The sequence below is a fragment of the Siphateles boraxobius genome, unplaced genomic scaffold (assembly GCF_051911475.1).
Source record: "Siphateles boraxobius isolate OS27281-9 unplaced genomic scaffold, OSU_SipBor_1 130, whole genome shotgun sequence".
In the NCBI taxonomy this organism is placed as follows: Eukaryota; Metazoa; Chordata; class Actinopteri; order Cypriniformes; family Leuciscidae; genus Siphateles; species Siphateles boraxobius.
Genome location: NW_027508734.1, coordinates 43,572,464 through 43,590,023, shown reverse-complemented (window position 1 = coordinate 43,590,023; position 17,560 = coordinate 43,572,464). Strand labels below are relative to the sequence as shown.

The 17,560-nt window shown below is 38.5% G+C and overlaps 1 protein-coding gene across 1 annotated transcript in view; it reads left to right on the top strand.

The window, feature by feature from the left end:
- adam19a (ADAM metallopeptidase domain 19a) overlaps positions 1–17,560 on the top strand; it is a 151,976-nt gene that overhangs the window by 78,948 nt on the left and 55,468 nt on the right. The window contains exons 4-6 of the mRNA XM_077229548.1: positions 1,381–1,456; positions 10,107–10,183; positions 16,533–16,716. Of these exons, the coding sequence (XP_077085663.1) occupies positions 1,381–1,456; positions 10,107–10,183; positions 16,533–16,716 (337 nt within the window). The remainder of the gene's footprint in view (positions 1–1,380; positions 1,457–10,106; positions 10,184–16,532; positions 16,717–17,560) is intronic.

Sequence of the window (17,560 nt, the reverse complement as noted above, 5' to 3'; positions counted from 1 at the left end):
ATGAGTTCTCCTTCACCGGAACGAATAGGAAGTCTCCCAACGGATTGAAGCGCGAGTCCGTGTGAAGACCGTGCACCGCGCGAGCCACAACAGAACGCGGTATCTGCGCCACTGATCGCTGCGGCAACGAGCACTTTGATCACTTGATAAAAAAAAAAAAACATTTCAGCGCTAGATCGCCTCTTATTTAGCAAATGAACAAAATTAATGCTCTGACTTAACTGGAGATGTTTTTATTTATTTGTATTGGTACATTCAAGATTATTAAATGTGAAACGAGATGTTTCAAAAGTGGTGGTGGTATTTTTTTTTTTTTGAAAAACCTCAACTACATCAGATTCAGATTCAGATTATTTTATTTAATGCCATGTCAGCATTCAAAGCTATTTTCATGGTAAAAATTCAATTATAAAAATACAAATATCATATAAATACAATAAAACAAAACAAAACAAGAAGTCATTTTATACAATATATATTTTTAAATGAACATATGATAAAAAAATCCAAAACCTTTTCATGCATAATCTCATTAAATATGTCCTTTAATGAAGTATCTTCATAAAAGACAATTCTGCTCAACTACATCATACGTTCATAATAATAACAGAAAAAAACTTGCCATAGTTTTGTCCTTTTGTCAGTAGCCAGTTTTGTTGTAACAAGTTGTACATTTTGTTGCCAATTAGTAAATGTAGTGGGTGTATTAAGAGGCTACAATTTCCAAATATGCCTAAGTGTAACTTAATCCCCTCCCATTAGGCTGATCTGATGTGTGTTGGTCTGGATGACCCCTCTTTGTTTGGAATAATTTAATGTTACTCTGCCTTATTTGGGAAAGCTGGCCTACAGTAGCCTTAAGACATCTCATTTTCTAAATACAATTAAATAAACACATTTCTACAAATGGTGCAAAATCTGCTAGATTATAGATAAAAGATTCCCATTCCCCTGCCATTCTGTGATCGGCAGTGATCGGCAATCGGCAGATCATGATTTTGGTGATCGGTAATCGGTGATCGGCCCCAAAAATGCTGATCGGAGCATCTCTAATTAAAGGTTATATAAAATATGTCCATAAAACTTGAAACACGCTCACCCCGGTCCGGATATGAACTGTAATCCGCGCTGCGGGTGTTGTTAATTGCGGTGTTCAGTGCAGAAAACACTCTCATGCTCGAAGACAAAGTATTGCTGTGGAAATGGCAAAAACGTCTACAAAATGTGTGTGTGTGTGTGTGTGTGTGTGTGTGTGTGTGTGTGTGTGTGTGTGTGTGTGTGTGTGTGTGTGTGTGTGTGTGTGTGTGTGTGTGTGTGTGTGTGTGTGTGTGTGTAGTGATATCACAGTGACAGCTTGTTTATTCATTTTGTCTCTCTTAGGGAGCTCCTGGGTCACGACTTCACTGAAACTCACTATGAGAATGGCTTCCCCGTCACCAAAACCAGCAAGCACACTGTAAGCACGACTGAGACCTCTCTATGTGTTTGTGTGTGTGTCTCTTTATCACTGCATATCTGTTCCTCTCTCTCTCTGTCTTTGCTTCTCTCAGTTCCCAGACTTCAGTTTCAGTGTGATATGTTGTATTAGCGCTTTCAATTAAACAGATTCATTTATTGTGATTAACAATATAAAAAACACTAAAAATGTCCTCAGGCCAACTTGAAAACTTGATTGAAAAATAGATGGCTGTGGCCTATCGGCCATTGGTGAGTTTATATTCAATGATATGGATATAAAACTAACATTTTATTTACTTCTAAAGACACTTTTAGTAATTGATTCGATCCTTTCTATATTCATTGTTTTAATCTGCTGCAATAATTTCATTTCTTAGAATTATCTTCACTTGGCATTCAAATGATTATTTGCATTAACTTTTATTTATTTAATTATTATTTAATCAGCACATGGTTTAATGAGCCATATATCATTTAATGAGCAGTCAAATAAAGAAAAATATCGTCAGCTCTAATTTGTAAATAATTTTTTAGAAGTGTATCTCACAAAAACAAATCTCAGTCATATTTTATCCCGAAATACAAAAAAGATGGAATTTTACATGAAGTTTTTTTGTTTTTTTTTACATTGGGAGATCATTTTCATGACAATTAAACACATTGTCCTTCAATATTTTCATTAATGCATTTTACTTTTGATGTGATGTAAAAACAATTTTATTGTTGTTGTGTTCAGTGTTGGGGGTAATGCATTACAAGGAACGCAAGTAACTAATGCAACGTATTACTTTTAAATTTACAACAAAATATCTTAGCTACTTTTTCAGTAGTAACTAAAGTAACTAAAGATGCTTTGTTTTGCCATTTATTGACCGACACCTCTTCTGTCCCCATGTTAAGAGGTATCGGGAGTTAGTGCAGAGGGGTTGTGTGCGCTGTGTAAACATGATGCTTATTGTAGTCTTAGACTAAATGTGAACTTGCATTTACTCATCTCACTTGCACAAAAACAGATTCAGTATTCCTCAAAATGAATAAAAACAGTGAAATGCAAATTCAGAATACAACACAAACCTGCAATAATAAATATGTTAAATTACACAAATATAGTTTATGTATTTAATCTCACTTTATTGACTAATGTCTTTGCTGCTGACCCTCAATGTTCCAGTTCAACCATACCAATAAGCAAAAATTACTTTAGATAAACATCACATTTGTGTTGAATTCTTTTGTTTTTATTGCACCATTCGAAGTCCAATTGCGTCACCGTAGCGCCAAAGGTTGACCCGATTTGAAAGCGACTTCAAATGCTCTCTTCCTTTCTCGGGCAATGAAGAATACAACTGATGGACCATTCACGTCCTACCTTACCCTAAAATATATTGCAGGCCAATGATGAAAGGATTTTTATTCAAAGAAAATGGTGGGTGATAGTTCTGTGGCGGCTGAGGAATTCACATATAAATGTAATTATTGTGTTTTAATTTACACACATAGCTAGTGAAACAAGTATAAAAGCCAGGGGGCTTTTTAAAAAAACGTGAACTTAAACTAAAAATGTTACCACTGCGCAGCTTCATTTGTTAGGTGGTCTGAGGCAAAACTTGTTGTAATATTTCATTTTGTTTTAGGAAGCAAAGAGCAGACCACTCAATTTATTAAAATGAGGGCAAACAAATACCATTTATTTACCGGGGCCAAAAACTCGGGCATTGAAGCATGTCAAAATCCAATTAAAACTCATAAAAACAAATAAAAAAATCTACTTTTCTGCCTCCATTTCTTTTTTGAAAATCCCCACACAAACATCCGTCAGCTGTCACAAAGCTGCTTGGCCATTTAACGAAGGTTCAGTGTTGCTAAGTCTGGAATTGAACTGTAATTCCACTACTTTTGAACTTTTGATTAGCAATTGGATGTGTATTGTTGTGCAGACCTGGCAACCCTGGCCCTCGGTTTAACCTCCGTGCACCCTACCGAAATGGTACAGAGCTAGGGTGCTTCTTAAACGGAAGACTGCATCCTACTGAGGCTGTGTCCTTCCTAGTCCAGTCCTTCGGTGGCTTGTAGGCTAGAATCCTCCTCAGCATGAAACGCTAGAATGAGACGGTATATAGGAAGTGCGCATGGCTACGTCATAAAGGTTCTGCCCTGGTGTCACCGCACAAAAATACTATTTAAAATTAATTTTGGAAAAATTTCTTTGAATTACAAATCTTTATATTAACTAGCTTTCTATTAATACAGTACAGTGAATAACAACCATATGTGGTCTTCCAGTGGCTTACATTATTGGCAGTTTAGTGTTAAGAGATACATTTCCAGTAAAACAAAAGATAACATCTATACCAGGGGCGTCACTAGGATTTTCATTTTAGGGGGGCTAAGCCCCCAATGAGGGTGTCATTTTTTTTTTAAATTATAAAAAAGGTAACACTTTAGTTAAGGATCTAATGCTCACTATTAACCAGTTTAATTACCATGCAAAGGCAGCGTTTTATAATCACTATGGTCCCAAATGTGAGGTAGGGCAAATAGGGGGGTTCTGGGTTTCCCTGAGAAAATTTTGATATTTTGATTTCTCTGATCTACATATTTTAAGATGTTTTGAAGGCCAAAAAATTTGGATAACAGCTTTAAAACCATGTCAGTGGGCAGCTGATTATTTTTCTCTCCTCATCAGCATCACACTCTTTTTCTCTTTGTTTTTCTCTTGCCCTATATCTTTCCCTCCTAAAGCTGAGCTTTGACTGATATAGGCTTTTCATTTGTGTCTGTCAGTGAAGAAAGTAAACATAGGGTCAAATGATAGGTTGATTTTGCCTATGAATCATTTTCTCAGACGCGTTTATTTACTGAAAGCTACTAAAGCTAGGTAATTAAGTTAATTAAATGCATTCACAATATGTAGGCTACACATTCATTATTGATCTTGTGCCTAATACAGGGCCGTAGACAGGGCTTTATAATCAAAGAGGTCCTAAATTTGAGGTTGTTTGGGGGTTAAAATTTTTTATTTCTCTGATGTGCATTTCAAGACGTTTTTAAGAACAAAAAAATGATAAGAAATACAAGCCCATATCAGAAAAAGTTGGGACATTTTGTAAAATGCAATAAAATCAAGAATCTGTGATTTGTTAATTCTATTTAACCTTTTATTAATTGACAAAAGTACAAAGAAACGTTTTCCAATGTTTTCACTGACCAACATAATTGTATTTTTAAAATAAAAACAAATTTTGATTTTGATGGCTGCAACACACCCCAAAAAAGTTGGGACAGAGACCAAATAAAAGTGAAAAGATTATCCAAATTAGATTATCCAACTATTTTGAAACAGTCCACAATGAGCAGGTGAATTGGTAATAGCTGAGGGGATCATGTTTGGGTGTAAAAGTGCTTCTCAGTCTTTTTAAGCATAGATGGGTAATGGCTCCTCACTTTGTGCCAAATATCATGAGAGAATTGTCAAACAATTAAAAAATCACATTTCTCAATGCAAGATTGCAAAGAATTTATGCCTTTCATGATCTCCCATACATAATATTGTCACAAGATTCAGGGAATCCAGAGAAATCTCAGTCTGTGTTGGGTAAGGCAGTAGACCTCTGTTGAATGTGTGTGACCTTTGAGCCCTCAGATGGCATTGCACAAGATACCATCATGCTAATCTGTTAAATACAGCCACATGTTCTCAGGAGTAATTTGGAAAACCGTTTTCACTGAACACAGTCTGACTCTGCATTAAGAAATGCCACTTGAATCTCTGTTACGCAAGGAGAAAGCTTTACATCAGTTCTATGTGGAGATGCCAGCGAGTTCTCTGGGCCTGAGCTCATCTCAGATGGTCAAGAAGAAAGTGGAAATGTCTGCTGTGGCCAGATGAGTCCATGTTTCAGCTTGTTTTTGGGAGAAAATGGACAAAATTGAGTTTTCAGTCCCAAAGATGAAAGGGACCAACCAGACATTCACCAGCGATAGGTGCAAAAGCAAACATCTGTCCTGGTATTGAGGTGCATCATTACAAACGGTATGGGTAACTTGCATTATTGTGAAGGTACCATTGACATGGAGGCATATATTTGGATTGTACAGAGACATAAACTGCCATCAAGATGACATCTTTCCTGGGAAGCAAGACAATGCCAGGCCTCATTCTGCACGTGCAACAACTGAGTGGTTTCTAGACACTCTGCACCATAGAAGGGATGTGCCTGCCTGTTTACTGCAGTCCAGATACGTCTCTTATGGAAAATGTATAACCCATCATGAAAAGGAGAATCAGGCAACAATGACTACAGACTTTTGAGTGGCTGTCTTGTGTCAGACAAGATTGGGCAAATATTCCACTAGCAAAACTCCAATAATTAGTATCCTCAACTCCCAAATGATTAAAAAGTGTAATTAAAAGGAAAGGTGAAGTGACACAGTGGTAAACATGTCTCTGTCCCAACTTTTTTGGGGTGTGTTGCAGCCATCAAAATAAAAATTTGTTCATATTTACAAAATACAAATTATGTTGGTCAGTGAAAACATTGGAAAACATTTCAAAACATACTTTTGTCAGTTAATAAAAGGTTAAATAGAATGAACAAATCACAGATTCTTGATTTTATTGCATTTTACAAAATGTCCCAACTTTTTCTGATTTGGGGTTGCAGCTTTAAAACCATGTCAGTGGGCAGTAGATTATTTGTCAATACCTGCTCTCTCCTCATCTCAATCACTCTTTCTTTTTTTCTCAGTTTCTTCATCCCTTTCTCTTCCCTTCCTACACCTGAGCTTTTTTAATTTACTGAAGGCTACAATTTGTATTATATTCTCAATATGTACACATTCATTATTAATCTTGTGCCTAACATGATGAAAACGGCTTTGTTTCTTGTCCCCTAACAATGACAGTAAAGTAATTATTACATTACATAAGTCACGTTACATAGGCCTATTTTCAGTTAAAAATGGCGAAATTAGACAAACAGTTTGCCTGATTGTTTTTTGTCATTTGTTTAACATTTATGACCTAAAAAATGTCAAATATGAAATGTTAAGTTTAGCTACTTACATCTTATCTCACACTTGACCGTATGTGTCGAGTCGCACTGTTAAAATTCGCGCTCAGCAGCGTCTGTGAACATAAAGCCCGCCTACTTTGATTTGATTGGTCATCTCAAATATTCTGACATTGACGAGCAGTGACAGACCAATGAGGCTCAGATGAACACAAACAGACACACACACACCCTTTCCTCTGTTTCTGACGTGCTCTCTGCTCGGCGTCGCTGCGGACTGAAGATGAAGAACGCGCTGAATCTGATTATAACAAGACTGAAGCGAACACGAATTTGTGTAGCCTACATTAATCACACATTTTTAGGGGGGCTAGGCAGAAGCCCCCCTAAAAAGGGCCTAACGACGCCCCTGATCTATACATTCATTCATGTCTGAATAAATTATTTCTGTCTGACATTTCATAATAAACTCAGACGAGCTCAGTTTTCAAACTCGTTTTCCGTCAGTATATTCCTGTGAATTTGAATATGTGCAAAGGTTTGTGGGTGATTTAAGGCTGCGAATGATACATCCGATGCGTCCTTCAAAACCGGCCGAATTAAGGATGTGAAACGAAGACTGCCTTCCAAGGATCCATCAAATTGAGATGGCCTTCAGCGATGTTTCGTGGCAGCCGAGATTTGCAACCTTCGTAGGATGCAGCCTTCAGATTGAGAAACACCTTTAGAGTGTTGAACATCTTATTCTTCTGCAATCCAGAATGACAGCACAGCTGATCGGTTTGCTTGAGCAAAACCTACAGCTCTACTGTACAGGTGTAAATTTGCATTTCCTTCAACCTGAGGATTAGTCATTTCACTTTTCGTTATTAAAAAACAAACACGTAAGCTCAGTCCAGATAAGAAAAAGTAACGCAAAGGTAACATAACACATTACATTCAATAAAAAGTAACTAAGTAATGCTGGTTGTGCTCACTGATTTTATTATATTTTACTACATAAAATACTGTAATATAGTCATTTTATTTCAGATCAACCATCATTGGTGTCCCATAGTAAATCTTATTAGCAAAACTCTCTGTCTTTCTCACATGTGAGACTACTGTACATGATGAGGTCCGTAAGAACATACCTGAACACTCAAATCACAAAAAAAACAGCCTTATACAATGTAGGCAGTAAACAGTCTAAAGTTGCCAGTTGGGATATTTTTTGTTATGAATAATTCTTTCCTTATTTTTGATTCCTGCAAAACATTCAGTTAATGGGCAAAAAATACTCTGGAGATTCCATCACGGTATATTTTAGCTGCAGAAGGCAGATTTCATACGGATAATTTATTGCTAACTCTTGCAGAAAGTTGTGAAAACTTGTCACTTATGTCCTTCCGTTGAATGTGGTTGAGGTGTGAAGTGCCAGGTTCAATCAAGGCCGAGAGCGACTTGAAAAAAGTGTGACTCGAAATATAAGATAAAAATTGCCCGATTTTTCACGCTGTCTGTTCGTTGCAAAACAGTCTTGTTTTGCTGCACGCATCTCTACAATCCGACTTATTGATCAGCCAGAAAAGGATACAAAACCACAAGCGAATTTCTTCAGCCGTAAACTGCCTTCCCAGACTGTTATGAAGGATCCCAAATCAGCCTGCTGTCCCTGCACAAGCTCTGTGATTTGTAATTGCGTTTTCATCACTTGACAAGGGTTGATGGGAGTGAAGTCACACCCCTGATTATTTTTTAAGCCCTTTTAACAGCTTCCAGATGCCCCCTCGAGTGAGCAGCACAGGATGGGCGTACAGCTCACCACTGGGCGCTAACACACAAAGAGCTTTTCACGGGAATGAGCAGATCGCTTTAGCTAGCGCAGAGATCACACTACCCCTCTGTTGTGATAGATGTGGCAATTCAATCTACAGAAAATCACAGAGGATTTATTTTTCTTTTTGTCTTTCTTTTGACTATCAGTGTCTGAAAAGCAAAATATGACACAGGGGACTGATGCCTAAGCCTGCTGGTTAACTGTGCATTGCAATCAGGTTGAAATGTTTCACCTTTAGTGAGCACACTCACATACTCACACACAGAGGTTTAATTAGCGTTGTATTTATAACTTCATAAAAAAAAGTCATTAAGCAAACCTTAGTCCTATCAAATCAAAGAAAATCAAATATTCATGAGTCCTGCAGCGGAAGATTAAACTGTCAGTGCGCAGGCTTCACATTATAGCAAATCAGTTTTATGTCTTAGTTCCAGTTATTGGAAATGAATATATTCCCTATGATGGCATGAAATGATGACATGGAATGGATCTGTGAATAAATGGTGCGCAATTTTGATCTACTGACAACAGAGACAAAGAGGAAACACTGACAGGAAGAAGTGAAAGTACTGCTGTCAATTTCACAACATGTGCACACACACACAATAAAAGACACATGTATAGTTTTGTGTGTTTGTGTGTGTGTGTGTGTGTGTGTGTGTGTGTGTGTGTGTGTGTGTGTGTGGGAGTACATCAAATTTTATATATATATATATATATATATATATATATATATATATATATATATATATATATATATATATATATACAGTATATATATATCAACTTCTCCTACACTGACATATTTGCATTTTTACTATGAAATCTATAGAACCGTCTATTTTTTTCCACACTGCACTGTGGTATAATAGTGGTCAGTCTATGAAGTCAATAATAATTTTAGATAAAACGAAAAACGATAGATAATTTTAGATAAAAAGAAAAAGAAAACAAAAAACATTCAAAGGACAAATGGTAAAAACGGCATAATTAATTGTATACAAATATTCTGTAAAATTACAATCAAATATTGCAGTGAATGTGATGCAGGACAGATGAGATTTGATGAGGAACAAACTTTGCGCTGTTAAAAAAGTATTTTCTGTATAGTATGAATGTGTGTAGCGTGACTGAAATTCAGATGTACGGCATCTGCCATATTATCATATTACTCACTGCAGTCAGTTGCATCACTTCACTGCCTTACACAAATCCTGATGTGCACTTCGGCAGAGGTACTAGGTCATCTTTTTCCCTACTGCTCTTTTCAGAAACTACTTTTTGACATACTATATAGTAAGGAAGTAGGTATAACCGGATGCGGAGATTGTCAAGCGTCGTCTTCAGAGACCGTTGATTTGTGAGCCTGTCGTGCTTAACCATTCCTCTTTTGCTTCCTGTCTATTCAAATAAATGATCTAATTTCACGGTCTGACCATTCATATAAGCCTTTTGAATAGCTGAAAGAATATCACTTATACATAGTTTGGATCAGTTTCAGCACAGTTAAATGGAGCGATTCTTTTCCAAATGTTAGCAGCGAACTCCTGAGGGAAGTTTTCCGGTGCTGCAATCAAAAAGAGGCAGACTAATTAAGTCTAAAAAACCTGAAAGCCAAAAATGTAACAAATGTAATTGTGATTTACAGATGTAGTCCCTTTTTACTACTAATTAGATAGATGTTCCATTAACTCGGTTTTGCCCATTTTATGAACAACATTAACTCTGCAGCCTTTCTGTTGAGCGAACTGCTGCCTTTTATATCGTTGTTTCTCTGTCCTCCCTCCAGTAATCTCTTTCTCTCCTTCCATCTCCAGGATCATTGCTTCTATCACGGGAGGGTCAGGGGTCATGCCGACTCTTGGGTGGCTCTGAGCACATGTTTGGGAATGAGGTATGTCATGTCTGGCATAATTGGATTCTCTTGGTTCACCACAAACACAATACATTCAATTCATTCGGTCACATGTCTCCGGAAGGCTAAATGCCACACGGCTTAGCGCTATCTTGAGCATTCTGCGAGCATTATATTGTATGACTCTTTTGTTGTTGTTGTTTTTCAGTTAGTAGTGTGAATGAGACTTTGTGAGCAAGTGTTTTGCATGGGAGTATGAAATGCTCTATAGAGAGCGAGCAAATCTTGTTGTTACCCTTCATTTGTGCTTGCAAAAAGTCTGTAATTTTTAATTTTGCATATGCAGCACAATTCTGTGTGCTTCATTTGTGAAGAGAGGTAATGTTTTGGCCAGGTTATTGAATAAAAGCACTGATGACTAATGGTGTGGGCCTACCAGAATGTTAATAGTTTGTTGTGCTCAGTCCTCATTCAGCACTGAAAGCTTCCTCTCTATGTATAAACCATATTCACAATCTGCTTCTGTCTGTTCCAGTTCATTTTAAACCTATTGCCTAGATATATAAACCAAACCTATCTGTCTTTGAAAGATACAAAAGCGACTGTTTTAAAATGTTCACAAACCAGGTGCTAAGGTTTTGTTGTGGTATTAAATAAAGGGTTATATTCATTTTACTATACGCCTGTATTGTACTGGTGCATGGGCTTTGACAAAGAGAGCATCAAGGTCATGTGTAACTTGTAGATTTTACAAACAATTTAAATACTTTTAGATAATTTTGGCTACATACTTGTGGCTAGATGGGAAATTAAGCTGCAGTTTAATGTGTGAGATCAGAGAGCAGCAGCCAAGATAGTTGTGGGATGAATCAGCATTCCCTTAAGTGTGTTTGCTTTCAATCCTGATCATTCAGTGCACAGACTGAGAGCAGTCGCTCCTTTGACACACAGAGTTTGTTGTATACATTTAGTCGACGAGCCAGTTATTGAAGAAGAAGAAAAAACATTGTTATTAAGGGCAAAGCCCTGGAGAGCCTATCTCTAGATATTGCCAAAGGTCTTGAATTTCTTATGAAGACAGATCAAGTCATTGAACAGCTGTTGCAAGATTTTGTAAGAGCAAACGTAATTAGCACTGCATGTTTTATCAAGGCGACTTTTGCGTTTTTTAACCTTTAGCTCATTGGAGGTTTTGTGCTGATGTGCGCTATAGTCTACAGTTAATAGAAACAACAGTCCATTTAAAAATTTGACAGCGATGTAGCTTATTGTTTTATTTTTAGTATTAAATATTTATTTTTTTATTTATTTTTTCATGAATATCATTACGTTTATGCCGAGGCAAAGAAAAATCACTGCCAAATTTGCCTACAGTGTTGGTGTCAGGAACCATTATAACGCCACACCCTGAGTCATTTCTGCTTGCCTGTCGTCAGCTTGGGGAAAATGACAATCCTCATTTTGAAGATAATAGTTGGATGCCCTGTGGCCCAAACAAATGGTTTTGCGACTAAATGGATTTTGGACCAGTTGTGAACAATTTGAAGGCAAAACACATTTCCAATAACCATAAATCTCTTTTGTAAACAAGAATGATGCAAATTAATAATAAAGCAAATTTAAAAAAAATCAACACTGGAACTACTAGGAAATAGTAGTTTATTTTTTATCTCTTTACAGTGATTAAAACTTTTGAAACATCCTGTTTATATTAGCATACATTAGTATTGCTGATGATGAAAGCTGTTGGTAAATGCATTATCGTTTAAAATTTTGGATGTGATGAAATTTTTTATGTTTTTGAAATTCTCTTGCTCACCAAGGCAGCATTTATTTGACCATAGTAACATAGTAACAAAACAATACTATGGAAGTCAATGGGGTCCCTCAACTGTTTGGTTACCAACATTCTTCAAAATATCTTCTTTTGTGTGCAGCAGAATAAAGAAATTCATAAAGGTTTGAAACAACTTAAGGGTGAGTAAATGATGCCAAAGTTTTTTTTCTTTTGTTAATTAAACTATGCCTTTAATGCATTCATATTAATGCAACATTAAAGCAAATAATAACTGTTTTCTATTTTAATATATTTTAAAATGTAATTTATTCCTGCAATGGCAAAGTAGAATTTTCAGATTTTGTCATTTTCTGCTGATTTAGAGTGCAAATAAAACATTTTTTATTATTATATCAAAGTTGAAAAAGGTTGTGCTAAAATGAAATATATTTTCTAACATTATATGTCTTTACTGTCATGTTTGATCACTTTAATGCATCCTTGCTGAATAAAAGTATTAATTTCACTGACAGCTTTTTCACCAGATCCATCATTATTTGACAGTGATACTAATATTTGATTGCATACATATAGTACTTGCTCTGCAGTAAATCACTGAGCCATGTTCTGTTTGCTGATTATACTTATGTATTCTATTATCACTTCATAATTGTGTATCAGACATTGCCTCCTTGAAGAATAAAGGTTATTTGCACTCATTGAGTCATCAGAGATTCAATTATTGTTGCACAGAAAAAAAATATACTTACACTATTACATACTTCGGGTGACTAGCTGTTACGTAAGAAAACGAGGACACAAGATGCAAGTACAAACTCTTTATTGAGTGTAAATAAAGATGATGATGATTAGTCCAGGTGATGCAGGAGGTGGGACAGGGACTTCGATGGTCAGACACGGAGTGATGTATGAAGTGCAGGGTGCTCTGAAGGGTGACGACGTAATCCAGACACGAAACGAAATCCAACACGAAGAAAACAGGAACTCGAGACGGGACACGAAGCACGGGAACAGGAACAGGCTACAAGAAGACTTCATGCAACGATCTGACAATGGGAGTGAGAAAATGGTAAGTATTTATAGGAGATGAGATGAGTGGCAGCTGGTACTGGTGAGTGATCGCAGCTGGATGCTGATTAACTGTGACGGACACACCCACTCACACACTCACACACATGTAAACAACAAAGCACGAGACTAGAGAGAGACACTGGATCCATATACCGTGACAGTACCCCTCCCCCTAAGAACGCCTCCTGGCGTTCCCAGGACTCCTTACCTGTCGATTGTAATCATCGATAAGGGAGTGATCCAGAATGTCTCTAGCAGGTACCCAACTTCTCTCCTCAGGACCGTAACCTTCCCAGTCCACCAAGTACTGGAATCCGCGCCCCCTCCGCCTTGAGTCCAGCACACGATTGACCGAATAAGTTGGTTCCCCATCTACGAGCCGCGGCGGGGGAGGAACCGGGGTAGGCGGATTAATGCGAGAATGAAATACAGGTTTAATTTTGGATACATGAAAGACGGGATTAATTCTCCTGTACACCGGAGGAAGGTTGAGGCGGACTGCCACCGGACTAATGATCTTGGTGACAGTAAACGGGCCAATGAATTTGGGAGCAAGTTTATTAGACACGGAGCGGAGAGGAATGTTCTTGGTAGAAAGCCACACTTTTTGACCAACAACGTATACGGGAGGCCTAGACCGGTGGCGATCGGCTTTGGCCTTGGTGCGCAACCCCACGTGGAGAAGAGTCTCACAGGCTCTAGTCCAAGTGCGGTGACACCGCTGGACGAAGGCGTGAGCAGAGGGGACTGCGACCTCGGATTCTAGACTAGGAAAAATTGGTGGCTGGTAACCTACACTACACTCAAACGGAGATAGGCCCGTGGATGACACTGGCAACGTGTTGTGGGCGTACTCCACCATAGAAAGTTGTTGACTCCATGAGGAAGGGTTCTTGGAAACCAAACATCGTAACGTTCTCTCCAAATCCTGGTTGGCTCTCTCAGTTTGGCCATTGCTCTGGGGGTGGAACCCTGAGGACAGACTGACAGTCGCCCCCAGAAGCTTACAAAATTATCGCCAAAATTTGGACACAAACTGGGGTCCCCTGTCAGAAACCACGTCTGTCGGGAGGCCATGAAACCGAAAGACGTGGTCAACGACAATCACCGCTGTCTCCTTGGCTGAGGGTAAGTTGGGCAAGGGAATGAAATGAGCCGCCTTCGAGAACCGGTCCACTACGGTCAAAACTACCGTATGACCCTGGGAGGGTGGGAGTCGGTAACAAAATCTAGAGCGATATGGGACCAGGGTCTCGAAGGGACTGGCAGCGGTTGGAGTAACCCATCTGGGGGTCGATTGGAATCTTACCAGTGGCACAAACTGAGCAAGCCAAAACAAAACTGTGAATGCCATGAGCGGCCACCAGAACCGTTGTTTAACTAAAAACCTAGTGCGATTAACTCCTGGATGACAAGCCACATTTGAAGAATGCCCCCACTGAATAACACTGGACCTCAGCCCCTCAGGCACAAATAAACGATTCGGTGGGCAACCGACCGGGGGCGTTACCCCTTCTAAGGCCTTCTTGACCTTCGATTCGACCTCCCATACGAGTGTGGAGATGAATAGGGTCTCCGGTAAAATGCACTCGGGAGTAGACGGGCGTTCGGAACGATCAAAAATGCGGTTTAAAGAATCGGGTTTGATGTTCTTAGAACCCGGGCGGTACGAAATAGTAAAATCAAAACGACCGAAAAAAAAGTGCCCACCGAGCCTGCCTGGAGTTCAACCTTTTAGCAGTCCGAATGTATTCTAAGTTCTTGTGATCGGTCCGAACGATAAAAGGTACCCCCGACCCTTCTAACCAGTGACGCCACTCCTCCAATGCTAACTTAACTGCCAACAACTCTCTGTTCCCAATGTCATAATTGCGTTCGGCAGGGGATAGACGGTGAGACAAAAACGTGCAAGGATGCATCATGTCGTCTGAAAGAGAGCGCTGGGATAACACTGCCGTATCCATTCTTGGTCAGATCGTTCTGTTACGTTAGAAAACAGAACAGAGGACACAAGATGAAAGTACAAACTCTTTATTGAGTGTAAATAAAGATGATGATGATGATTAGTCCAGGTGATGCAGGCGGTGGCGCAGGGACTTCAATGGTCAGACACTGAGTGATGGATGAAGTGCAGGGTGCTCTGAAGGGTGACGACGTAATCCAGACACGAAACGAAATCCAACACGAAGAAAACAGGAACACAGGAACTCGAGACGGGACACGAAGCACGGGAACAGGAACAGGTAACACGAAGACTTCATGCAACGATCTGACAATGGGAGTGAGAAAATGGTAAGTATTTATAGGAGATGAGATGAGTGGCAGCTGGTACTGGTGAGTGATCGCAGCTGGATGCTTATTAACTGTGACAATCCGGACACACACACTCACACACATGTAAACAACAAAGCACGAGACTAGAGAGAGACACTGGATCCATATACCGTGACACTAGCGACCTTATACACATTTTACAACAAAAGAAAAAATTACAAAGCAGGAATTCTTTTATATATTTGTTTCTTTTTATATGGTTTATAATTAATAGATTGAGGAATACTAAAAAGGGTGATGTCTAACTTTAAAAAAATGTATGAGAGGCAGGGTAGTGAATAATGTCTGGAGTCGATACAGACCTGAGGTATGTATTTAAGGGTTTAAAAAAAATCTTATTGACCCCAAACCAGCCCCAAGTCCTGCAGAGACTCTTGAATAGGGGTCCACTTTGGAGCCCACATCAGTGCAGACTTGAGAAAACAGGCATATTGATGACACATACAGTATTAGGCACTCAAGAACACTGAAACTTGAAATGACAAATGGGACACCCTCAAAGCTTTATTTTAAAGATATTTCTCAAATGTACTGATCATTTCTATAGAGGTAAAACTTTTTACAGAAATTAAATTTAGAGTGGTGCTGTAGATGTGCTCTGGGAGATCTCAATTCCAGTGGCCTCTCTGATCCCTCTGGTTAGATACTTACTGCTGATACTTCTGCTACCACAAATTCCCCTCTGTGTTTCTGTATGTGCTTGTGAGAAAAAGAGAGAGATCAAATGGAAATGATGGAACTTAGATTCATTCATTTTTACTGGAATTTTTAAATGGTATTGATAAGGGGAAAACCGGGAAAAAACTTACTGTGATAGTTCACCCAAAAATGAAAATGATCTTACCTCATCTTACTCCAAACCTGTATGACTTTGTGTTTTCTGTGGAACATAAAAGAAGGTATTTAAAAAATGTCTCAGCATTTTTTGGTCCATATAATGAAACTCAGTGTTGTTTGATGTCCAAAATATCTTCTTTTATGTTCCACAAAAGAAAAAAGTCATACAGGTTTGGAAGCACATGAGGGTGAGTAAATGATGACAGGATTTTCATTTTGGGGTGAAGTGTCCATTTGAAAGCTGTTGTTAGACAGAGATCCCTTCCCTTCATCTCTTAATTGTTTTGGACACAACCTCAACAATGGAACTGACATTAAACTGACATTGCTCTGATTTCCTTTTTTCAGAGGTCTGATTGTCTTGAACTCAAATGATACATACTACCTGGAGCCAATCAGAGGCCAGGCGGTTCTCCACCACACCTTCCATCACACTGAAGACCTGCCTATCAAAAGCGGCACATGTGGTCACGGCCATCAAACTGGACACCTGAGCCTGTTCAGTGGTCATCTTAAACCTTTGCATCAAAGGGTCAGTCAGAAATGAAATCATTTGTCTTCATATTATATCTGTAAATGTTGATCTTCACAGAATATATTTCATTAAAACAGATATCATGCAAAAATAGTCTATTAATCAATCCTTTACCCAGGTGACAAAAGTCACATTTTGTTAAGCAGCTCTCACTAGTTTGTAAGCATTATGGTCATTAGGGAAATAATAACAGAGTTATTACCGTCATTATTCAACGTGTACAGTCTCTATTTTGATCTCATGAGTGGATTGTGAGTGTCAGAGACAATTTCTCTTTCACAAAAGCAAAGATGTTCTGTTCCCTCCATTCTATAATGACTAGATAGCTATTAAATGAAGTTCACTCACAGGAGAGAAGATTGTAGTCTGACACAAAGCTGTTGTGTTGCATTGTGAGTCTGTAATTCAACAAATTTTTGGGCATTTTCTTTTCTTTCATAATGCACTGCGGAAATAAAAATGTGTTTGGGCTCATTACAGTACAGAAATAAAGCCATCTTAAGCCCAGGTTAAGTGTTCAGACTGATGAAGTGCATAATGTAGGCTTATTATAAAACTCTTGAGGATCATTAGCAGGAGTTGGGAGCCTTCCTACTGCTTTTGTTCTGCCTGCACTTGCTTTTTCATTAAGCAGTGAAGTCAACTAACTGGCCAGCTGTTTACAAATGAGAATTAGAGGGTCCATAAATTAGTAAACAGTGTGGACTAATGTGCTTGCTCCTCAATGATGATGTATTCCTGGTACCATTGTATTACAAAGTTCCTGGACTCTGAGGTTCATGTATATTATAGTTGTATTTACTACAGTATGTCCCTGTTTGGCTTTTAGCCTTTAAATGTC